The sequence below is a fragment of the Filicampus tigris genome, chromosome 16 (genome assembly GCF_054856515.1).
Source record: "Filicampus tigris isolate MCC_2025a chromosome 16, RoL_Ftig_1.0, whole genome shotgun sequence".
In the NCBI taxonomy this organism is placed as follows: domain Eukaryota; kingdom Metazoa; phylum Chordata; class Actinopteri; order Syngnathiformes; family Syngnathidae; genus Filicampus; species Filicampus tigris.
Genome location: NC_141232.1, coordinates 13,146,870 through 13,172,992, shown reverse-complemented (window position 1 = coordinate 13,172,992; position 26,123 = coordinate 13,146,870). Strand labels below are relative to the sequence as shown.

The window sequence follows — 26,123 nt, the reverse complement described above, 5'->3', positions numbered from 1 at the left end:
CAAACAGTGGGCAGTAAGCAGTGCATGGATACTGTTCTCTGCTTCCCCCGCATCTAGCGAGTTATGTAAGAAAAAAAAGTAGCAATTGGAACACTTGGAAATACAGTATCTATAAATTTGTCCCTGTTAATGTGACTCACAACCCTGAAAATTCATCGATTACTTTTATGAATTATTATCAGTTTTGATGGCTTAATGTGACTATAGTCTAATAGTGATGTGGTTTTCAATGTTTTTACATCTAAAATCCTGATGTGTTGCATGCTAAAGTATGCAGCCTCCTTTACTCTGATGCTGTAGCTGAAATATCTCAATTCATCAGGCTTTACAGAGAGAAATCTTAGTATTTTCATTGTAAATAGTTTCTTTGCAAAAGCTCTATAAGTCAAATTTAAATATTAGTTGTCAGGTGTGCCAAACCCAATAGGTTTGCAGGCTATATCATTTTTAAAAAAATATTTATATATATATATATATATATATATATATATGCTAAGGGCCACTAGAAAATGGTTGGTGGCCCCGGGCCATAGTTTGGACACTTCTGCCCGATAATGATATACAGGAGGAGTGGGCAATTAATTTTGCAAGCAGGCCGCATGAAAAATTGGAACAATTGCTGAGGGCCGAGCCAACATGTTAACCTCAACTTTGTGTATATTATTTTTAATGTACAGTATTTAGAAAAAGCATATTGTCTTGTTTCAATAAAATGCTTTGTGTTTAGATATTGTATATATTGTTATAATTAGGAAATAAACATTTTAACCAAAATTATAAGCGGTCATTTAAATTACATTGTTACACTTTAGGGCGGCACGGTGATCGACTGGTTAGCTAGTCCGCCTCACAGTTCAGAGATCGTGGGTTCGATCCCGGCTCCGGCCTCCCTGTGTGCAGTTTGCATGTTCTCCCCGTGCCTACGTGGGTGTCCTCCGGGTACTCCGGTTTCCTCCCACATTCCAATAACATGCATGGTAAGTTGATTGGACACTCTAAATTGCCCCTAGGTGTGATTGTGAGTGCGGATGTTTGTCTGTGTGTGCCCTGCGATTGGCTGGCAACCAATTCAGGGTGTCCCCCGCCTACTGCCCGAAGACAACTGGGATAGGCTCCAGCATGCCCGCGACCCTTGTGAGGATAAGCGGTATGGATAATGAATGAGTGAATGTTACACTTTAGCTTTAGCTTAGCAGAATTTTGAATTCTAAATACATAGTTAAGTGGGAAGTATAATATTACTGACAGTGACGTGTATTGATTGTGAATGAGTGATAACTTATAATACACCCAATACGGACTGTTGTGAACAGTATTATCAGGCCATATCTTCTTGGACCTCTTCCCTCCATCATGCTGAAAATAACAATGCTGTTAACATTAGGACCATTGATTGTCATTCGTGCTCGTCACTTTTTTTTTTTAGAAAAAGTCGCTAAATATAGCAAAAATGTTGCTATGTTGGCAACACTTTGGACACAAGTTATAGCTTTTGCTCGCTACCTCGCTTGTACGACCGTCCAAATGTGTGCACATAAAAAACACAACTTTAAAAATAAAAGCTCTACATATTTTACGTTTTACTTGACTTTGAGAGGGCCGGTCAGAGACTGTGGTGGCCGGGCCGTACTTTGCCTAGGACTGATATACAGCATGGGAGCAAAGGAAAATGTATCATAATGTAACATGCTACAGCTCTATCACAGCAGACGATGATCTTATTCGACTCATGTTCTAAACATTTTGAATGCATGATTTTTTCCGATAAAATGTCAGAAAGGACTGCGTGAGGTATTCATTGAAGCACACTGCCCTCAAGTGGCCATATAGGCAGCACACACATCTTTTGACTTGAGCAACTGAAGAGGTTTGAAGTAATTTATGACCACATAAAACATCAACCATAGGCTTAGTCATGCTTGCATATACTGTATTACCTTCTCAAAATAATCAGCTTCGCTCAAAGACCAAGTCATGGGATGCTAAGTGAAGTATTTGTTTACGAGTTTACCTGAATGCATCTTCAGCACTTGCCTTTTCCATAGTGATTGGTCGAGCTTGTACGTCCTCTCAAACTGATCAGCGTTCGGCACAACCAGATGGAATAAGGAGGGGACAGGTTGAAAAGGGCTGGAGGGGCTTGAACAATCGAACCTTGTTGGTCGCAAAAGACTGTACCTAAAGCCAACGCAAACTGGTAAGAAGTTGAATTGTGCTTTGTATCATGTTCGCCGTTGTTCCTACAGTGACCCGCTCACGACAAATGCAAATCGATGTGGTGCGTTCAAGACCTTTGACGGCTTCATTATTTCTAGCGCATGTTTGGCGTTTGCCAACGTTGTTGCTTCCCTGCAAGTTTGGTTTAGGTTCATCTGACTTAAGTATTTAAAACAAATTTGACCTACATAGGTTAATCTCGGTGGTGTTACACAAGGAAGTAAACGTATAACGTAAACGGTGAAACGCGGTTGCTATGCAGCTAGCTTAGCGTCACCGAGGAGCAAATGGCGTGCCTCTGGTAATGACTTAAGATGAGTAATTTATTGGCACGAGACAAGCACAAGACATTACCAGAGCTACAAGACAACACGTTATCATCACAGTTTCTTTGTTATTCAGTATCTCATATATTATTGTTTTCTTTTTTTTATGTGCGTGTGTAAAAATATATTAAGGAAGTAGTCCCATGTGTACTGGGAAACCAACCGCGATAATGTTCATTTATTCCCATTAATGCGAAATATGGTTACGCCAACCGTAAATACAGGATATTGCCTGAATGTTAGTCAGATTGTGTTATCAGTCTGCTCAAGCTTGCCATGCTCCGCTCGTCGTCGTTATAATATAAAAATAGCCGCAGGGTGTAATTTCTTTAAAACTACATTGCTGTGTTACCTCCAGCATTGCACAATCGTCTGATTAAATTGTTTACAACCATTTTACATTTGTGTACTAAAGAAACACTTTCAAACCAGCATTTATAATATAATGCAAACGTATTGCTGTTAGTTTCGTGTTGAAGATTTGGTCAAAGATTACCACTGTGCTTAAAACCTTCTTAGCTTCACTCGTAGTCCCTGTAAAGTGAAATCATACATAATTTATTTCCAAATACATTTTACTTATTTGAATATAATTGCTGAAAACACACGCATAGACTGAGGTCTATGTGGTTCTTAATTGTGGAGTTAACCGTTTTTAACCATTTCTTTGTTTCTTGATTTTGGGGGCGTGGCTAAAACCGTGCCGTACTTGAGCGTCGAACATGAGTCGCCCTCCCCCGCTCACTAAATTAGAGCTTGAGCTGCCCAGAGAAGTAGTTAGGTGACTAGTCAGCCATTGCTATTATGTCCCCACCAATGACTGTAAAGGCCCCTTCACACTGCGTTTTTAGCAGAGCGTAGCCAATGGCAACAAACCTATTCATTGTGCATGTGCTGTGACTGTATGGCAAGGTCGGCGTTTGCCGTCAGCAATTGAAAAAAAAATTAAATTCGGGAGCAGCGTTGCTGTGATGTCAGACAGCACATCCAATAGGAGAGAGGTTGGCAGAGTGATTTCAGAGTGTTAACAGCTAAATATTTTTGATGGACTTGCACAGTAAATGGCATGGACAAATTGGAGGAAGTAATATTAAATGCGCTGTCCCAATGTACCGAACTTCGGGACTCTAAAGAAAAATGACATATCATGACGTGGTACAGAAAGCACAGTGAGATCCAAATCCATATTGAAGAGATGCATCTAAATCAGCTGGAGATAGTCCACATTAACTAATTAATTTTGAACACGAGCCTCCTAACCAAAGCCCCTTATTACTACACAAGAACCACAACTGTAATGTGAAATCAACAAAACAATAACACCACTGAAATCAGCTGGTCAGTCAGTGGCCGGCTAGCTAGCGGCGATTGCTAACAACTGACATTCGCAGCTGGCTCAAAGTTCCTTCATCTTCGACATGGCATGGGACTGAAATAGACTCTAACACTTGACACATGATTGGATCTTGTTGGTGTGCTGTTGGTTTGGATTGTGACCCGAGCACCACTGAGGTACCCTGCAGTTTTGCACAATATGCTGACATCTTTCAGGCAAAGCTTTAGTGCAGCTTTTGAGGCATAGTTCTCTAGACATATTGGCGAGCTATCCAATTGTTTGGCCTTTTGATTATTTCGCTTTTTGACCACTGTATTTTGATTCCATTTTTGCACATTATCTGAGATGTTGATTCATCCCTGGATAAATGAATGCTAAAAAAGACTGTTAAGTCAACAGCAGTAATTTTACTAGATTTAAAAAAAAATAAATACAAATTTAAAAATTGCCTTTCATATAAGCCAAACTTTGCATAAGACCAAAAGATTTCTGTATAATAAATCTAATAAAAAGAAAAAAAAATATGAAAAGCATACTTTAAGATCAGAACTTTATTTGGGGTTCATCAGAGACACTTTAAATGGTAGCCAGTGTGTGCTGATCCCGAATGAGTTTGAATGTGACTGGTTAATTCTGAACACAGTCACATTCCCTAAATGAGGGCGTGCACACCTTTGCAAATACATTGTCTCAATTTTTATTCTATTTTTTTACTTCCTGTCTCAAAAAGATGTCCTTTTTTGTCAATTGAGTTGTACAGCTTAGGTCACATTATTCATTCATTCATTCATTATCCATACCGCTTATCTTCACAAGGGTCGCGGGCGTGCTGGAGCCTATCCCAGTTGTCTTCGGGCAGTAGGCGGGGGACACCCTGAATTGGTTGCCAGCCAATCGCAGGGCACACAGAGACAAACATCCGCACTCACAATCACACCTAGGGGCAATTTAGACTGTCCAATCAACTTACCATGCATGTTTTTGGAATGTGGGAGGAAACCGGAGTACCCGGAGGAAACCCACGCAGGCACGGGGAGAACCTGCAAACTCCACACAGGGAGGCCGGAGCCGGGATCGAGGCCACGACCTCTGAACTGTGAGGCGGACGTGCTAACCAGTCGACCACCGTGCCGCCCTTAGGTCACATTAATGGTGGAAAATGTTTTGAAATGGTTTATCTTCGCCTTATTCTGTTGTATCACAAAAACCTGGCTTTTGAGCACAAATGTACTATATAGACTTTTTATACTATCCACTATATGCTGTGTGTACATTTCAGCGAACGCTGACACTCCTCCACCAAGTCTTAAAATTGATAGAGGTATTGTGGAACCTCAGTGGTCAAACTTTTATGAATTTATTTTATTAATTTATGAATATGTAAATTATACTGTACTGTATTATTAAAAAAAGTGCTGTGGTGTGTTTGCTGTGCTGAGTGGTTCAGGCACTACGCGAGGGTCCTCCGAGCCACTTCTCACTTTTCATTCCACGTCTAGACTTGTTTCCTGTGAAAACAAGAGGCGCTCGTGCGCAAACACCAAACTGTGTGGAGTCTTCCTCCGTTTGTATCAGGCCAGCTCAATCATGTCGTGTTCAAGTGTTACCTTTTCGGTCAGCTTGTGTGGTGATACTTTTTAGGACACGGATGACGACACTTTTATGCGACGACAAATGAGGCTCTGCAAAATGGATAATTAGCTCACTCGGGCAGCGGCGGCTGCCAAACCCCACGTTTTGCGAGCCCCGTCGTTAGTTCACAACACTCTGCTCGGCTCCAGCCAGGCTGCACTCACAAATCGAGCACTTAGCCCAGAGCAACACGCTGCCTATAACGCATCGAGTAAAGAAAAGCTATGATGTGATACTACAGTTGTCCTGTCGGTTTTAAATTGTGATATTCTCAAATCAATCTTGTATTTCTTTTTACTTGCTTTGTTTTGTGGTTAACACAAAGAAGTAACATAGCATCCTATATTTAAATCCACCATACACATTTGTACTCCTTTTACATAGTTTCTGTTAGTGTTCACTGTTCAGACTCGCCTGTTTTCTGATGCTGAGCAGTGATTGGTCGTTACCTGATCCCTGATCAACTGCGCGTAGAACATATTATTGTAAGGAACATTTCTGAGTTGACTTCTTTAAAGAACAGCTGCCGCTGTAACAAAGTGCTATTCATAATAAAGGTCAAACACAAGACAATCAATAATAGAATTATAATAATATAGTGAATAATACTTATGAAATGATAGCAAAGACGAGTTGATACTCTAAAGTCTCCAATGTCAAACTCAAGGCCCGGGGGCCAGATCCGGCCCCCAACCTCATTTTGTGTGAGCCGCGAAGGAAAATTGTTACTTACCGCCTTCTAATTTCAAAACTAACTATCAATTTGTTGTGCGTATGCCATCATATAAAGCGATCATACATTTTTATGCGTTCAGTCATAACGGCCCTCCGAGGGACACCATAACTACGATGTGGCCCCCGACAAAAAATGAGTTTGACACCCATGCTGTAAATGTGTTATGTTTTAAGTGAGAGGTATCGTCGCTGTCCTGTGAAAAACACGTATGTCCAACTTTGTCATTTAAAAAAAAATCATGTCAATGGGGTGTCTAATGCGGAAACTCCATTCACGTAAAAATTAAACAGAAAAAAAATGGACCTAAGTGTTTTTCAGAGGACAGTGTCGATATGCCATGTTCAAGAGGTTTTTGAACAATAATCCCATCCATTATCTATACCGCTTATTAGAGGTGGGCGATATGGGCAAAAAAAAAAAAAAATCTCTATTTTTTTTCAAAAAACTCTAACGATAATTTGACGATATTCTCCAAAAGAATATTTTAAGTCTGCACTTGCTTCACAGACCAATTGTGGATGGACAGCGTTTTGGAACATCTCTTTTAAATTGCCAAATACAGCTCCTGCAAAACAATGATGTTTTCTATGACAATATTTAACAATAAAGAACAAAAAATTATGTATAGACTTACATTTGATTTATGTCATTTAAATGTCTCTGCTGTTATTCCCTAATGATGTGACATTTTGAGCTGCAGTAAGTGCTGGTGTACCACTGCCAACTACGAGAACAATCAGAATGAGAAAAAATTTATGCGACGAAGTGTCACCCAGCGAGAGAGAGAAAAAAGACGTCATGACAACACCCATTCTCATACATTGGCCACCGTATTCAGAATTACGTTGAATAACAAAACATTTTCCGACTCATTCATGGCTGTGATATGTAGACTTGTGACTTTATTCATGTTTGGGTGTATCCTGGCGTCAGACTAATAAACCGCCGTAGTTTGCGCAACATGCCTCGAGAATACAGGATAGTTATGAATGATGCGGACTAAAAGCGCGTAAACTGAATGTTAACCAAACATCCAGGCTGTCACGTTTGACTTGCTCGCTAAAATATTGAGTGTGTATGTGCGTGAGTGCGTGCGTTTATATTTGTTGGTTCAACTCGGCAACTGTTTTCTGAGTGTGTGTGTGTTTAAGCTTTTGTTTAGCGTGCTTGCGCGGTCGCCAAGTTTTCCTCGTAATCCATATGGCCCGTGGTGGAACGGAATTGCTCTTCCCGGTGACCGTTTTGGCACATCTAACAATGTTATTCCCACCGACGTCAGTCTTGTCAACCCCAAACCATTTACAGACTACTGACGACGTGGACTTGCGCCTTGCTATTATTCCCCGCTGGACACTCCTCCATACTTGAAACAGAGCGGCTGAATTGCGGACAGAATCACGTGACTGGGTCCTGCCCGCTGATTCGTCGGATGCTTATCACCTTCTGCTCATCTGCCGTCATTGCAACCTGATTTGCCGAATGAGGGTTTCAGCATTTCCTCATACTTTGCGGCCGTCGACTGACTCGTTATGCTTTTCGAGGCAGTATTAATGCTCGATAATGTCAAATTACACATCGTGAAAGCAAGATAGACGATGATATCGATGACGATGTATATGGACCACATCTACCGGTTATCCCCACAAGGATCGCGGGCGTGCTGGAGCCTATCTCAGCCGGCTTCAGCCAGTAGGCGGGGGACACAGAGACAAACGAACAACCGCACTCACAATCCCACCTAGGGGCAATTTAGAGAGTCCAATCAACTTACCATGCATGTTTTTGGAATGTGGGAGGAATCCGGAATGCCCGGAGAAAACCCACGCAGGCACGGGGGAACATGCAAACTCCACACAGGGAGGTCGGAGCCGGGATACGACCTCCGAACTGTGAGGCGGACGTGCTAACCAGTCGACCACCTTGAACAATAATAAATAACAAAAATAATCTTTGAAATAAAAAAAAAAAACATTTTCATCTCAGTTGCAAGGCATAATGGCACATTGGGCGGGTACTTTAAATTTAAGTACTCAAACTTGACCTGAAAAAAGATGTACTGGTACACTGAAATGTGTCAATAAAGTTTGCATCACAGCCCTTCAGGTTGTAGACTTTTGTCAGAGCTGCAAGAGATGAGCCAGAGTTGACATGACTCGTTTGTTTAACAGCAACTAAGTATTTGCTCCGCCTTGTGTCATGTAGGAAGGGCTCAGCGCAGCGTGGGTGCCTAGGGATCCTCTGCCTGAGTGTGTGGAGAGTAGCGGCCGAAGCCCTAGCGACATGAACCACACCAAGGGCGGCCTGGTTATCTTCACCGCCAACTCGCACCCGTCCAGCCGCGAGTTGGGCAAGAGGATTGCAGAGTGAGTACATGACAGTTTTCACACACTCGCAATTGGAGAGGCAAGTGGAGCAGAGTCATGCAACAAAACGTCATTGTCATCTGTCGCCTCCATTTGTCTCGGAAATAGAGAGAATGTAGCTTCTTGTACAGTACAGAACAGCGCGTTTCATTGATGCTTCCTGTAAACAATGCACCTCAATTACTGCTTATGGTCGGGTCAGCGCATGCAATGTTGACAGTGCAGCATGACCAGTACCACTTGCAGGTGTGGCAAGCCTTCACAAACACAGTGATGATTCAGCAAAATGTATACTGTAACCGTTGTTTCCTGCAGACGGCTGTCAGACAGCAACATTCTATCCCAAATTAACGTTCTTTGAAGCTGTTATGAAAGGTTAGTTTTGACATCTTTTAGCTTTTATTATCAAAAATATTCCCAAAGCTGCAACTCTTCCCACACTCACTATAATAAACGTCACTCTCAAGGACGTCGCAGTCTGCGAGTGTGAATGTTTATAGAACAACTTTTGTGTTTGACTTGGCTCTTGAGGCATTGATATACCGAAATTTACAGTACTCGTTTTGTGTTGACATTTAACCCAAGATGTACAGACTGCAGGCTCACTAGTCAGGTTTTCCCATGACGAGTGGCTTGAAATTACATTCATTTGTACCAGGGCCTAATTTCGAGTTAAAACAGATTTGTGTTTGTTGGATGGGTGGCTTCTTTCTGGAAATGTCACAAGGAAGTGGCAAAAGACTCTGAAAAAGTATTTTTCTTTTAACCGTTGAAGAAAAATATCACTGAATTACCTTAATTAAATATTAAAGTAATGTTAAGATAGTCCACTTTCTAATCATCACTCTGCGAAAGTAAAATAGAGTTTATGATGCACCTTGCCTGAAATTTTTGCTCCTTTGTATCCAAATTGAGTTCTGTAAAATTCCAAGACTGTCTCCTGTCACGGTTGGATTTATTTTGTAAAATCTTTAATAGCGATAGACCGATTATCGGCGCCGATATTCAGTATTTTGACAAATATCGGTATCAGCCTTTTTTAAAAATCGGATGGCCAATAATAAATCAATTTAAAACGTGCTAACTTCAAGGACGTATTTATTTACATTTTCTGTGAACTTTCTAAGCGATCCCTTTTTTGTTAGAATTTTACTACAAAGATGGCCACATTGGCAAACATTTATAAAAGTTTTGTTTTTTTTAAATCAACATTATGCAAATCTGAAAAATTGTTTAATAAACGTATGCTCAAAGATGATTAAACAAAGTTCAGAGGTTTTTTTCATTTTTATTTTGACGCCAATATTTTACTTTTTAGTGAAAATGAATATCGGCTCCAAATATCGGTTATCGGTCTCCTTGACTCCTAATAAACGGTATCGGCCTTGAAAAAGAACATATCGGTCTATATCTAATCTTTAAGACTCACCTTTCAAGTTAAGGGTCCCTCCCTTGTCAATATTTTTGCTCCTCTGCCCTGATGTCCACAGGTCAATAGTTGTGGTGGACTGATTATTATTATTATCCGCTGATGATAATCATACATGTATGTTTTCATGCATAACTTTTACTCCATCTTTATTATAAAACTAGGACCTGCACAATGCATTTCAGAATAGCTAGATGGCTAGCTAAGTATCAGTGTTTTTTTTAGAGGTGACCTATAACATTTGACCACAAAACAATGAAGGTTAAATGTGTGCTGAGATCATCATAAAATATATATTTTACTACCAGCAGATATGAAGACTACATTTCTTGAAAACTTTCTATTATCCATCCAATGTAAGGTTTATGGTAAAACAGGGTGGAATGTTGCTGTATTTGCGGTCCCAAACATTTTTTTGTGCTACGGACTGATTTCATTTGAAGATGTTTTTTGAAAGACCAGCATAGAAGCAAATAAAGCCAATAAAAATGCCACTCATCATTACTGACTGTGGTTGTTGTAATTAATGGGAGCTCTGTGGTTGTTCCTCTTCATCGAGCTCTTATGTTTGTTGTAAGACTCCACATTGTAGCCTGACAAAAATAAAGTAAAGTAAAATTTCTATTTCACTTGTTGTTAGTTTTTCCAGGATAGATTTGCATATTTTGCAATGGACTGTTCTCATTTTGGGGAAAATATTTCCACACGCTTTTAGCAGTACATTCAAATGCTGTAATTTTTAGCACACAATTGTCAGCTGTTGGTCATAATATTATTGGACGTAATATTTTGCCTACACCTTGTGCCACTTGCTCGGCTTGTTCCACTGTGAGTTGCAGAGGTGGGCTTTCTGGCAGGCAAGTTACAACTAGTTTCTCAAGCACCGTCGCCTGCTATTTTTTTCTTCTTTTTTTTTTTTTCGGGGTAGCAGAGCATATACAGTATGCCTCAAATGTTCATGATCACCTGGACTGGAATGTTCATTAGCCAATAATCTAGAACACTCTGTCTTTTGCCTCTTTCTTGTCATTTCCAGCTAAAGGATAAACCTTCAGCAATTAGACATATTCTTAAAGGGAATGCATCGAGTGTGATAATTAAAGTCAGTTATTTCTGGAAATATGCCTGCGAACAAGCTGCTCTGAAATTTGAACCACCATGTGACGGCCAGAGTCCTGCTGCCATGCTGCATGGAAGCACTATTAGGCCAAAGCCCAAAAGTAAGCTGAACTGCACCGCGATCACAGATAAGTGTTAGCAAACAATATTATCATCATGAGCTTCTGATAGGCAGCAGATGCTTGAATGTTCAGCTAAGCTGTCAACATGGGGACAAGGGAGTATTTTGTGTTTGGCGATGTGTCCGCTTGCGCTAATTGGAAAGTGTAATTCGATGGCTGGTTAATGAAGTGAAAATGGATGCTGGGTCAAAATTCAAGCAAAGCGTTATGGCGGCTCACGGGAGTGCGTAAAAGTGCCATTGGCCCAGCAATTAGAGGGGGTTAGTAGTGTCACATTTGTATCAGGTAGAAGCACATCCCCAAAATGTGGACGTTACGTATGCTGTGTGTATTTTGACGGAAATAGCCAAGCCAAGGCAAGCGCCTTTTATGAAGGCATCTAGGAACCGTTTGCAAAAAAATGCATGTCTCGTTTTTGTTGCAACTTTAGAGTGTATACTTTTTTTTTTTTTTACCGCTTTAGATTGTACATCACACTGCTAACATTCACTAATGATTTAGAGGCCTGACGTATCTTGCTTTCTGCCCCATAATTGAACAACTTAACTCTGTTTATTCTCTCTCAGGCGATTAGGGGTGGAGCTTGGCAAGGTGCAGGTGTACCAGGAAGCCAACCGAGGTAAACTAATGTCTCAAGGGGAAAAGCTCCCTCCTCACATTACATATTACACTACGTTAATGGCATAATGTAGAATAAATCTGAGTGGTTGTTTTTAAAGAAATGTAAAATTGTCAACTGCTATAAAATATGCTGACAAAGATCTTGTACGAGTGACTTTGTTGAAGTCATGGAGTAAGCAAAATGTAACACTTTGTATAATCAATGTGTGAGTAGTATGACTCTGGGAATGTTTGCTCTAAACTTTGTCTTGATGGCACATTTTTCGAGCACAAACATCTGCATTTTCACACAAAGCGGTTGTGTGTCTGTGTGGGAGACACCGCCTACTCATTGAAGGCATTTAGAGGCCTCGCTGATATCTTCTTCCCATGTCCTCTCTTGTTCCCATAGAAACACGTGTACAAATCCAAGAGTCCGTGCGAGGGAAGGATGTCTTTGTCATTCAGACCGTGTCCAAGTAGGAATGAGCTCCTAACTTCATTTCAGCAATTTTTCCCCCGAGTCACGTCTTCCTTATTTTAAACCTTCTATTTTCGTTCTATTTCCTCTTCTGTCTTCAACCCTCGGCTGACCAGAGATGTGAACACAACCATTATGGAGATGCTGATCTTGGTGTATGCATGCAGGACATCTTGTGCAAAAACCATCACAGGCGTCCTCCCCTACTTCCCTTACAGTAAACAGTGTAAGATGAGAAAGAGGGGCTCCATCGTCTCCAAGCTTATCGCCTCCATGATGTGTAAAGCAGGTGAGTAGAATATACTGCACTTACAAGTTGAGTGGAGAAGTAAGTGCAAGTGATTTTAACACAGTGTTAGGTGTGCACCGACAGTGCAGCTGTGAAAGAATGCATTCGAATGAAAGGCAGAACTTTAATTCTGGTGTAGCCAATATTCCTTCTAATTCTCATTTGACTGTGAGGCAGATGTTTTAAACCAGGGGTGTCAAAGTCAAATGGACGGAGGGCCAAATAAAAAAAATTTGCGACAAGCCGAGGGCCGGACTGATAGAATGTTCATTTACATTTTTTTAAATGTCCAGATTGGATCGGGTCCTTCGCGCCTGCTGATGATGTCACGCTTTATATTTCTGTAATATATTTCTTTGCCTCTACGTTTGCCTGGCTGTTGGGTTTGTATGTTCGGAGTTACTAAATAAAAAATAAGATAAAGTACATCACTGCTACTTTTGCGAGGCAGCTCGTATGTCACTTCCGCTTATGACCCGAGAAGCCGCTGCCCGTCTTGTGAAACAAGATCAACGGAACGTTTGCGTTCCTCCTGCCAAACTGGAAACAATTTTCTGGTTGACTTGGGCTGCAAGATTGTGTGAACTGTACATAATGTGAAGTAAAACGGAGAGGATCATATGATTGGTATGATGTCTCCAGCTGACTCTGTTTTAGAGTGGCAAGGTATGAATGTGGGTGCTCCTATCAGAGAACACTTGACACGTCTATTTCTTGTGGTCTGCAACAACACAGACAAAGAATAACCTAGCAACATCATCCAATGCACATCCATTAGTTGACAATATGCCTAAATATTACAGTTCACCGTATTAAGCAATGAAACAGCCAAACAATACATACAATACACATTCACACATTATGTACAGCAGTTACCTGACACGAACCTAAATTATTAAACTCACCTTTTAACATTTACACACAACAGCAAACGTTGTGAAACACGGGAAATCTGCAACTACTGAGTTTGCTGGCACGAACAAACTACAAGCTAGCTGTGTCGGAGGAAAAGGAAAAGAAACCACGTCCCTCGCTATCAACACTTCGCGTCGAGGAGTGTTCAATGCCTGCTCATAGTGTGGGACATCTCAGCACTACATCGAAACGCAATGAATTTATCAAATGCCAGCAATTACTAATAATAAAATGTGAGATTTCTAACATGAAGTATTTCTGAATAAAGCGTGTTTTACTCCGAATAACTTTTCACCACAATCCGATTCTGAAAGCCACGAAAAGTGACGTGAAGTCTTCAGTCGGCACGTAGATGACCGAAGGACGATCCTCGCAAAAATATTGTAAGAAATCATAAGAAAATGGGATTTTTTGGAGTCATATTTTTTTTGTCATAAATGATGGCTTCATTTGCTAGTTTATTATACAAGATGTATGAAGTGAAGAGTGACATAAGTGACGCTTTTCATCAACAGTATGTGAGTATAAAAATTGTGTAAAAGCTAAACTATATTAAAGGCTGCATAATGTTATTGATCATTTCTGTAAAAGTGTTGAGATGCTTCACTTGGTAGATTATAATCCTCAAAAAGGATTTTAAGGACTTTACATAGCCCAGTAAATATGGGAATTTTCTCAATTTCAGGGATAATGTTGTATCAGCATTAATATCACTGTAAACAAGCCACGTGTAGAATCCGAGACTAGGTAAAAGTAACAGAGTGGGTGTCTTCGGGGGGGAGCATGGTCCGTGTGACAATGATTACACAACGTGGTGTGCATTTCAGTCTGAAATGCTGCCACACTTTCACCATTCTTTTTTTAATTTTTTTTTTTAATGCATTTTTCTTCCCGCTCCGTCAACCACATGTTCAAAGTAAAATTCTCAATTTCTTTGTATTAGGCTAATATGAAAATGCAAAATGTCAATGCATCTTAGGTTTGATTTATTTTGTTTTTAATTTTTTTTATGTGCTGCATACATTTGCTTTGCACTGAGAGGGTAAGAGCAGTGTGCAATTGCTCACATGCACAGTTTAGAGTGAACATTGATTGTAACCATGTGGCCAAATGTTGCCACTACAACAGTAACACTGGCATTATTACTCGTGTTGTGGAGGTCTCACACACCTGATCACCATGGACCTTCATCAGAAGGAGATTCAAGGCTTTTTCAACATCCCAGTAGACAACCTGAGAGCATCGCCTTTCTTGTTGCAGTATATCCAAGAAGAGGTAAAACTCTCATTACCAAATCTGATTTCACCGTACTGTATGTTTTAATGATGCTACGCCTCCTGGCCACTTCCTGCCCTTGTCAATGATTTTTGTGAAGAAAACCTGCTTGAACAGAGTAAACGTCATCCATTATACCAGCTAACTTGTATTTTTCTCTAGCACATCAGGTTTTCATCATCCCCCGTCATAATAACAATAATGCAGAGAGATGATTGACCAATTTTCCAGTCATGGAAATCACAAAGTGGCCTGGAAAATCATTTTTCCTCCCTCTGCTTCTCTTCGCCTTGTGGGTGAATGCAAACGGGCGGAACACCTGCCTTCAATAGGCAACATTGCGCTGTTGCACTTTTCTGTTTCATCTCGGCTTGTAGCCGGAAAAGCGCCCCGTGTGAGGTTACCGACCAATCAAATTGCATATTCCCTTGGAGCAGTTCTTCTGCCCATTGTTTCCATATGACTTTGTTGCTAGATTGTACCCCCTCTAAAATGAAATGGATCATCTCAAGGGCTATATCCAAATGAATAAATAAATACACATTTTCAGACTTTTCAGACCCAAGTAAGGATTTATTTACTCTAAAAAAAGCACCAAAACTAGGGACGTCCAGTTCAAGATTGTTGCTGTATATCAAGTGTGAGCTTTTTCGCCCTCTGTATCCTCTGAGAGCTGTAAATTGGCATGTCGTCACTTTTTGCTGTGCGCTCTGAGATGAAATGCATCTCTGGTTGCTGTCGACCCGTTAGCAGCCATGACGACGGCTTCGAGATAGCGACAGGTAGTCTTGGGCCACCTTTCACTCAGCATTTCGTACTTGCCCCGTTATCTGACAGCAACAAGTTGTTCTTTTTGATGAGAATCGATTCACAGCTGTGAGCGAGCCGTTCGTTTTTGTGAGCCAATTTGGTATGGTATTTGAATCAATGTGGCGCAAAGTACAAAATGTAACGCACAACTGTAGAAAATAACATTTCCCCAAAGTTTGGTGGTGGAATTTATTGGTGGAATTTGTGATAAATTCACTTGGAAAAATGAGAAAGTCCTGGAAAATAATTTCAAGAAAAGAGTGGGAACCCTGACATAATAAAAATAATTTAATCTGTAATATTTATGAATAAAGGGTTAGGTTCAGCAACAGCTGGAATTTATTTTTGAAACATTGTAGCTATAAACTGAAATGCATGGTAAAATCCGTATTGCTTTTATAGGTCAAACTTAAAAAAAATAAAATAAAAATGAAACTCTCAGACATTTTTAAAATCAGCGTCCAAAATATGTTTAGGAACACACAAAGCCATCTTTGATTTAAAATTTGCTAATGATCAATGTAAAATTTTAAAAGCGTATGTAAAAATATTATATTAAATATAGTTCAATGATTCTCTTTTTTCAATGTTTTATTTTTTTACATTTTTATTTCAATTTTCAATTTTATTAATTTTGATTGTTATAACTGCGTTAATTAGAAATAACCAACCACATATTTTGTAAAACAAATGTTAATTTAAAATACAATGAACCTCTGATTTTGCCTGTGATGTGTTCCCACTCGCGGTGAAATTCTGCGACCTTGAGCGAGACAATTTTTATCGTTTTACCCCTCTTACACACTTGAAATACCTTTTAAAATGATTAAAACCCACTTTCCTTTTAAACACGTAAATGTAATTATTTGAACACAAAAAAATAATAATAATTGCAAGCCTAACATTCATAGCAAATAGGTATTTTAGTTCTCCATGTTCTTTGGCCCTCCAGATCCCCGACTACAGGAATGCTGTGATTGTGGCCAAATCACCAGCTTCTGCCAAAAGGTTGGTTCATCTCTTCTGAACTGTACATAGTAAACATCCATCTATGTTTCTGTACTGTCATTTTTATTTGGTGGTTGGCTAATTGGATTCTCAATCCACCCAACAGTGAAGGACAAACGCTTTTCAAACAGTGTAGTTATTACAGTTAAAATCTGTTGGCAGCAATCTAACGAAAGTGAATACTGTCACTGTTCCATTTGTGTGTGTGTGTGTGACTCATTTGGACAAGAAGTTGGCAAAATCCAACATTTCAATGCTCTTAACTTAGTCAGTTTTTCTTGATTTTCTACTGCCCCATCTTTGCGCAACCAGCAAAACAAAAGGCGTTTGTGTTTTCTCGGCACGCAGGGCCCAGTCGTTTGCCGAGCGCTTGCGTCTCGGGATCGCGGTGATCCATGGCGAAGCTCAGGATGCCGAGTCCGATCAGGTTGACGGCCGACAATCGCCACCCACCGTCAAGACCGCTGGAGCCATACATCCAAGCATGGAGATACCATGTAACAACCCCAAACATTTACCCGTTGTTCTTAAATTATCATATTTTTGCATTCTTCAATTCTTGGGGATTCACACCGTATGGTTCATGGGACAAAATTGAGTTTTCGTTGTTGCTCTAAAGTCCTTTTCACACTGCACTTAGCAGAGCGCAATATGGATTTGAAAAGACAAAATAATCAACAAACAGGCATACATTAATACACGACACACAGACGAGCACGTGGAGGTGGAGTGGGTGAGTGTCGCAGAGGAACATTACAGCCCTCCTGTGGAAAGCAGGCTTGGCAGCCATCAGGGTGCCACCACATCCCATTCTGCAGATGCGCCATAATAAATGGAGAGAGGTTTGGTGGGCGGGAAGACAATGAATAATGGTCATTAATGGTATAATTAAGAATTAATTATAATTGATTCAACAACAACAAAATTGTTCAGTGCATTTGTAAACCTGTGGATTATACTGCTTTATTTCATCATTTAAAATAAATCAAGTAAGCTGATTTTTTTAATTATATATAAATGAATAAATACATTTCAATTAACCAATTTTAGAAATAAAAACATGTAAATGTATGGTAGGCCAGATTAGAGCCCTGATACTCTGCAGTTGAGTTAAAAAAAAAAAAAAAATTAAAAAAAAAGCCCCCGTCCAAGGTACTATTTAATGGAATTGGTACAAATGAAGTCCCTCATTCTTACCATGTAACTTCCAGTGTTGATTCCCAAGGAGAAGCCCCCCATCACCGTGGTCGGAGATGTAGGCGGCCGCATCGCCATCATAGTGGTAAGAAAGGAAGAAATCATTCTTCGGATGATATGGCCGGGAAAAAGCAGTCTGACTTAGCTGCTCCTTCCGCAGGATGACATCATCGACGACGTTGACAGTTTTGTCGCGGCGGCAGAGACGCTGAAGGAACGGGGAGCCTACAAGATCTTCATCATGGCAACGCACGGCATCCTCTCGTGCGACGCGCCCAGATTCATCGAGGAGTCCGCCATCGACGAGGTGCGCTCGTCGGTGCCGGCCACCCACCGCTTCTCTCCGTGCTTCTCCCCTCCCCCCCCCCCCCCCCTTTCCCTTCCTGACCTTTGTTTTCCCCAAAGGTGGTGGTGACCAACACGATCCCTCACGAACTGCAGAAACTCCAGTGTCCCAAAATCAAGACGGTGGACATCAGCATGATCCTGTCGGAGGCCATCCGACGCATCCACAACGGAGAGTCCATGTCCTATCTTTTCCGTAACATAGGAGTGGACGACTGAACCGTCTGTACACGCGCACACTGTTACATGCCATTTGCCTTGTCAGACCTCAAAGCGTGCACTGTAGATAGACACACACACACACAATAAAAACACGCCCATACACTGATGTCCTCTATGTATTTTTTACATTACTGAAGAAGCAACATGCGCTACTCACATAATTAGGGAATTTGGGCCTTCACCCGAATGTCCCGAAATCTTGAGCGTAGTCGAGATGACTGATACACACTTTCGCAAAGTAGTGCTTTTCTTCCAGTATCCGAACAGGGACTGATTCCATGTCCTCAATGCACTACCGTCACTCTTGTCTCAAGTAAAATCACTGTTCTCTTAGCAGTCTCACTCCTGTGTTTCCACTCGATGCCAATCGTTAGCGTTAGTCTTCTTTCTTCGCGTTGTTTGTAGTATTTATAGTTCCCACATAGCAGCGTATTACAACTTTTTATTTTATTTTTTTAAATTGTCAGAGCAAGTTTATTTATCACAGTTCAAATCATCCTCAAATCTTCAGTGTTTCAAGGGTTATAGCAATATTAGCATATAGCTTTTTTTTTTTTTAATGATATCCACTCGAAGATGCGTCAGTCAGCTCGGGTCAAAGTGAGCACTCAGTGTCTCATTTCTAGTAAAGGTTTCTGGTAAATGAGCGACTTGTCTTCAGGATAAATGTTAGTGATGAATGTCCTCAAAGAAAGATTGTACCAAACGCATGCCAGTGCCTTTGGGCGGGACACTTGCAACACACACAAATACAAATACAGTCCTTCGCCAGACAGTCAAGTCATTCAGGACAGATCTGGTAATAAATCAGGTTTTCAACTAGTCTTGCTTTGTGGAATGAGAAGCGTCCTGCTGCTTTTAATTGGATGTCTTTTGGTCAGTTTGTGTTTGTTTTTTTGTTTTTGGGCTGATGTATTATGCTACTGATGAGTCCTTTCAGCTAGATGGAATTAGTTGGTTTTTTTGTGTGTGTGTTTGTTGCCATAGTTACAACTGGGGTCAAATCTGCTACTTGTTGAATATGAACTGGAATTAACAAATACCTTTTGTAATGTCTTCTGATGCCTCCGAAGTAATGTGTGAGTGTATCCATTTAACACTTTGTGCCATTATCCACTCAATACCTCCTTGTGTTTATCTCCAATGCCACAAAGCTGTTCAAAGTCCTGGGACAACGTGGATGTCAATTTGTCCTTCCTAAAAAGTCACATGCCGTTCCTCCGCCAGTGTAAAAGTTTAGTAGTCTGATGAAGCGCAATTGATCCGACATCATCATGATAGAAGACACTCATGGCGTTCATCCTTAACACAGAAATACAAAGCTAGGAAGCTAACACTGTTTTTCTAGCAAACAAATTGACTGAAGCAGGTCTTTGGCACTTTTCCAGATGTGGTCCAAAAATGTTTTGTATTTATTTTCAGCACTAACTGAATAAACAGGAAAATAAAAACTCCCTTGTGTCTTTTTTCTTTCAATATGTTCATATGCACTGAGTGAGAGCTTGTGTCAGTCCAGTTACATACACGTACCATGTCAATCTTTGTCAATGCCCGTAAACAGGGCATGTTTGCATATTATAGGCACTTGGGCTGAATGATTAATCACATTCAAGTCAAAATCACAATGCTGGACATTTGAAAAGGTAATCTGGTTCATTTTTGTTAGTGGGTAGACTTCATTTAGTGCTGTCAAACAATTACATTTTTTTTTAACTAATAGCAAAATTTTCCATAATTGATCGAGATTAGTCATTTTTCAATTACATTTTTTTTTAAGAAGCTTCGGAGCTGATGTTTACTTGAGCAAAATCTTGGAATTAATATGAAAAAAATGAAATGTATATTTTGATTCAAAGACTGTTCTAATAGCTTTCTTCGATCCTTGAATACGATTCTTTTCCTGTAAAATACAACTCTTGAAAGACACACCAAAGACGTACAACTCTGTGACAGTGACTCTCTAAGTTTGGCTGCAAAGTGAGCAGAGGTCAGCTGCCTTAATAAAACCTAAAAAAAAAAAGAGTTCATTGTTTTAATGCGTTATAAAATTAAAATGAATCTCATAGTCAACACTTTAACTTTGACAGCCCTAATAAATATATGTGTATTATATGTGTAATACATATGTACATGGATAAAAGTGCACATATTGTTTGTAAAATGTACTCTGTTCATTCATAAACAGCATAAACCGTTGCCCACTTGATTCACATTCATGCTCAACGATGTAAATGGTAAAAGAATCAATTGCCTATGTTGTTGTACTTCAACATGTTTATTGAAATGCTGATAAACAGGTGTTGGTTCAGACAAACATGGTGACATCCACTGACAAACGGACCCAGGCGGAGAGGTAAGGATTGTCCCACTCACACTGTTTGGCACCAACTCCTAACTACCTTTCATTCAGCAAATTCCATGGCACATCTCTTATTCCATCACTTTGTTCGAAGCCAAGCACATAAAAAAAAAAAAAAAAAAAAAAAAAAAAGGGGGAGGTTTGGGTAAATGACACAACATTAAAACCTTGTTTCCATCTGCTCTATTGGACCAATGCAAATGTGGATATCAATAGTGTTAGTAGTGATTCCAGGACACTTTCCAGTTTTATTTCCACCCTGAGTATTGACACATAATATGAACCAAACACCGTCTGGACCGCGGTGTTCAACTTCCAATACTGTCGTCGTTCTTAACCCTTTAAGCAAGGCACTTCACACATTCAGCTGCTCCTACAGATCCATTCAGTGAGTGAAATACTGTACTTTATTAGAGGGTAAACATTTGAATGCATTCGTGTTTGGGCGTTATGAAGGAAGACATCGGTCTGACTACAATCAAATGGAATTGAAGTGTGATCTACATAAGCCAGTGTCCGTTTTAGCTGTAAACATGCCTTGTTTTGCTTTTCATAAACACTGAGCAGATGTGGGAGAGTTGTGAGAATATGTTAATATGGAAAGGAGTTGAGCATTAATTCCATGTCTTTGATATCCATTTTAAGGTCCATTGTCTTATGAGGACAAAGAGCGCAGCAGTATTATGGACCTTCATGTTAGAAATAGGAGATTGAATAAAATGCTCAAATGGCTTTCCATACATTAAAGCTATGCAAAAACTTTAAAGGCAAAAGGAGCTAACAAGGCAAATCAACTGCAAACCTCGCTAAAGAGAGTGACAACCTAAAATCCAGTTAAGAAGCATAAGTGCAGCGAAAGATCTTCAAAAAAAAAAAAAAATTAAAAATCAAACAAAACAGACACTTAACAGATCAATGATGTTACCAGTGCAGGATATCAGCATCCGTACAAGAAATAAATTGTATTTGTGCACAGTGTGAGCACGCACGAGGCTCCAGCTGTGCTTCAATTAAACATGTTTTCTAAATACACAATCAACCCCCAAAAAATATGGAAGAGGAAGCCATCTGCCATCTGGGGCAGACAAAATTAGCTACAACATGATGCGTTTACTGCTAATCCCAGCACTTTTGGAACAATGGATAGTAATAAACTCGCACTTGGTAGCACTAAACACTACAAATCCCATAAACCAGAATGTCATCTGCTACAAACGTTCATCCAGGGGTTTAAGTGTTCAGTCACAATACTGTAAATGACAACACTGCTAACACAATTTTTATAGTAGTCTGAGCATTTGAAAACAAAATAGATGTCTGGATGATAACATGGTCTTGACTCAAGACCCGCTTTCTGCAAATGACTCCAAGTCTGTGGGACGACTCGTTTGAAACACTGAAAAATATCTAACGCTGAGCAAAGTCAGCTGGGATAGGCGCCAGCTCACACTAATGAATGGATTAAGTTATTGAATTGTCTGATATAATCTAAAAGCACTTTCTAATTGTCAACAACTCAGAATAAACTTTAAATGCTGGCTTGTGGAATGGCTAACATGAGTTTATATCTTTTTTTTTTTTTAAATAATACTGTCACTATACTTGTCCTGTGTTATATTTTGCTACCCAAATCACTATCTTACTTATTAGGATTGTTAATAACTAATACTATCATCAGTTATGATGATATCAGTTAAGTCAGTATGCTGTGATTCAGTAGCCTACATTTGAAAATTAGGTCATCTCCAGGAAGTATGTCCACTCTGAACTTTAAAATGTGAGCTAAATACTATGTATACCCAATTCAGTGGTCAAATCACAGCATTGCAAAAAAAAAAAAAAAACTCCCCCCCCCCCAACTATATTTTAAGTAACCTGCAAATTGTGCAAATTTCCAGTTAACATGTATTTCTATACAATTCTACATAGTCCTGTGATATGTCATATTAATATGTCATATGTCCATACATATGTCCATTAATGGAATAAATGCACATACACAGAATTTGGGGACCTTAGTCAGCACTCAAGTTTTTTTTTTTTTTTTAAACATTAACAAAAATAAGCACAGATAAGACTATGCCCAATAATTGTTCCAATTCGTCAAATATTTGCTTTAATGAAATTACTTGAAGTCAGGAAAGAATGCTTTGTAGAGTAAAATATTTAAAGCTGTGTATTTAATTAAGAAATGGGACGTCTCCAATATTAATACCTAAAGACTACATTTTCAGTCTGAACTTTTGGGGGTTTTAATTTATTTATAAAGTATATAATGACTGTTTGTATTTCAGTAGCTCTGTTTAAATAAAATGAACTAAAACTCCTATATGTTTCTTGACCCCCAAGACCCCCCCCCCCCCTGCATCCAATGGAAGATATAAACAAATTTGTGATCCCAAATCAAGAGGCTACAGATGTGCATGTAAACACATGGCTAAAACATCAACACATAAGTTATAATCTCTAAGCACATATTAGACTACTCACACCCTGTTTGCCTATTGAATCTTGATTTCCTCTCCCCCAAAAAAAGAATTAAAACAGACTTCAATCTGGACCACTGAATACAGCAACATGTCAGCTTTACACTTGCCTTCCTCATAACCAGGCACGTGCACACACAGCCACTAAATAGAGCTCAAGCACCTGCCCTTTTGCCCTGGATGGAAAAAAAATGCCCTTTTCTTCTGCAGCTCATTTTTTCTTCATTCCATCAATATATATTTTTTTAATTCCTCTCTTAATCCCCCCTCTTTAAAATGTGTGTACACACATATACATATACATATATATATATGTAATATATATATACACATATATATACTGTGTCGATAGTGTTAACAGAAATATATACGTAAATTAAATACATATAATACTGTTATTTTCTCAATTGTACAAATAATTTTGGCAATGGGTGCCCTTTTTTGGGCCTGAGCACCTGCTGCTTTGTGCACGTGCCTGCTCATAACAAACCTGGTGGATACGAACAAAGTCGACACCTCCCTGATAAATGGCAGGTTTATGTGAGGTCATAATAAATAATTGCCTTTTCTAGATCGGGAAAGCCTGTCAAATTTGAAAAGAGTCCCATTAATATATCATATATGTCAAATGTAGAAGTTGCCCGTTCATTAGGGTCACAGGGTGGGTGGAGCCTATCCTAGCTGACTGTCGGCAAGAGGCGTGGCATACCGTGGACTGGTTGCCAGCCAATCGCAGGTTACATATAGACAAATTCACACACATTCACACCTATGGACAATTTAGAGTGTGCGGCTAGCCTAACATGCATCTTTATGCAAATTAGGCAACGGTGCAACCACATGGTTCTATTTTACAGACAAGTTTTTCTCTATCAGTTACATTTCTGATGTGATCCGTTAGCCTATGTCACAGAAACCTCACCAAGGGTGCGTGTGTTTTTTATTTCAGTATCCACCACAAGTCATTGCTTAATTTAACACTTAAATAGACGTTACGAATATTTACAAACAGGATGTCACCACGCTTTCACACTCCAAATGCAAACCTAATTCCTTCGCATATGGAGAAATAAGACTGAAAATTCAGTTGAGCACGAGATGGGCTTGTAGGCTTCTTTGACTTTTCTTTCAATGCTAACTAACGGGGCAGAATTGTTGGGTTCAACTCGCATCACTTTTGTTCTCCGTGCATATTCTGCCTACGGTAGTTCCAGTGCGCGAAGCATCGCAACCACCTGTGTAGTTGAGAAGAAGCACAGCGACAGTCCTCCGTGAGACGTCCTCTGTCACTCTGTAAAGCACTTTGTGACGAGCCTGCTTCTTTATCATCCTCCCCGTAGGACACTTTTCACGCCAGGGAGAACAAAAATAAATCATCTAGAAATCAAGCACAGGGAGGCCGAGTAGGGTTTCCTTGTTGATTGCCGAGACAGTTGCCAGGAAGACACACAAGGAAGATTGTGGGTGTCACACAAAGTGCATTGTGGGATTGTTGATAGGCCATAAATTCCAAAACAGAGGTCTCTCTTCTCCCGGTGATCCTCCTTTTCTTTTTCTGCATTCCACTTTGTCAGGCTCCGTCTGCTTCCCGCTCCCGTGAGTGATCGACCGAACAACAGTCCGTCAGTGTGAAGGCAGAGCGCCGCGTCCTCCCGTCACGGAAAGGAAGCGGAGCTGTGAGCAGTCTAGGAGGGGTTGGGGGGTTTCAGAGCATCCACTTGGATCTCCAGGTCTGTAATCTGTGGAAACGACATCATGTGAATGTGAACACAGTGGAACAACCCACAGATTGCGCAAGCATGACACCACTCTATGAGACCAAGAGAAATATTTCAATCTTTTCTCACTACTAGTTAATGAATAATCTGGACAACTCAATTGGAAAAACTCCAACTTGAGTATTTTGTTACCAAAAAAAAAAAAAAAAAAAACAGCTACATTCTGCTTGCTACTTTTCTTTTTTACCTATTATTGCTAGCCGATCAATGTTTTGGTTTTTCAGACTTTTGCTAGTAGTTTTCTTTTTTTTTTCACATTTAAACACATTTAAAAGGGAAATCAACCCAAACATATTTTTTCAAGAATATGTTCTATGCAAGCCCACTAGTTGAAACGAGGCATTCTGATAAATATTGCATTTGTTTAATAAGAGTTAATCTTCTGGTTTTTAGCCATCTCTGGGGGCGGCCAGGGCTCAGATAACGACCAATCACGGCTCAGCTTTAGAGAACAGGCGAGCTATGATTGGTCGTTGCCTGAGCCGTGGGTAGTTGTCATGTCATTTTCAGTCGACAAAAATGACAAAATGGCCGCCCCCTGAGATGGCTAAAAAGGGGTGGATTTTGCCGCTTAACTCATATTGCACAAACGCAACATTAATCAGAATGCCGTGTTTCAAATAGTGGGCCTGCTGGGAACATATTCTTGAAAAAAATGTGTTTGGGTTGATTTCAACTTTAAAGAGGAAGTCAACCTATTCGCTTATGGACAATTTCAGTCTTCAATGACGCATGAAAACTACACGCATCCAAGATTCAAACCATGTAACGGGTAGCGAGACTGTGAGGCACCACTTCAATCCGCACTGCACTGTCCAATAATCTTCTAAAGTTAATTTAGCTCTTGTTCAGGGACATTTTTTTCTGAAACAATACAGTTGTCACAACTCAGCGGTTTACCACACTTGGCCTGCTTTGAAAAGCAATGTGCACACGATATCGCAAGTATGCGTGACATACGCACATCACTGCGTGACATACGCACCCCGCACCCCACGCTTTAAGAGCATAAACATGGATTATTCAGCCAGCCACTGATTTTCAAGCCTGTCCTATGATAAGAGCATGACTGGACTTG

General features: G+C 40.0%; 2 protein-coding genes across 4 annotated transcripts in view; one reads left to right on the top strand and one right to left on the bottom strand.

Annotated features, from left to right (window-relative positions):
• Positions 1-2,031: 2,031 nt before the first annotated feature.
• On the top strand, positions 2,032-19,876 carry LOC147134829 (phosphoribosyl pyrophosphate synthase-associated protein 2). Its single transcript, XM_086056064.1, has 11 exons — positions 2,032-2,197; positions 8,450-8,610; positions 11,847-11,899; positions 12,293-12,359; positions 12,478-12,650; positions 14,725-14,840; positions 16,603-16,658; positions 17,007-17,155; positions 17,870-17,940; positions 18,016-18,162; positions 18,261-19,876. The coding sequence occupies exons 2-11, from the start codon at positions 8,528-8,530 to the stop codon at positions 18,417-18,419; spliced, it is 1,074 nt and encodes a 357-aa protein (XP_085912190.1). The 5' UTR covers positions 2,032-2,197; positions 8,450-8,527; the 3' UTR covers positions 18,420-19,876.
• An 802-nt stretch (positions 19,877-20,678) lies between these two features.
• The window catches only part of LOC147134827 (neurabin-2-like), a 35,943-nt gene continuing 30,498 nt past the window's right edge, over positions 20,679-26,123 (bottom strand). For all 3 annotated transcript variants that reach the window (XM_086055416.1, XM_086055418.1, XM_086055417.1), the window contains one exon: positions 20,679-25,006. In XM_086055416.1, coding sequence (XP_085911542.1) covers positions 24,953-25,006 — 54 coding nt within the window. In that variant the 3' untranslated portion in view covers positions 20,679-24,952. The remainder of the gene's footprint in view (positions 25,007-26,123) is intronic.

Excerpts from the sequence above, each read along its gene's own strand:
- LOC147134829 (XM_086056064.1), top strand. The coding sequence starts at position 8,528 with ATGAACCACACCAAGGGCGGCCTGGTTATCTTCACCGCCAACTCGCAC. Across the intron at positions 8,611-11,846 it reads TTGGGCAAGAGGATTGCAGA|GCGATTAGGGGTGGAGCTTG; the intron begins GTGAGTACATGA and ends ATTCTCTCTCAG. Across the intron at positions 12,651-14,724 it reads CTCCATGATGTGTAAAGCAG|GTCTCACACACCTGATCACC; the intron begins GTGAGTAGAATA and ends CGTGTTGTGGAG.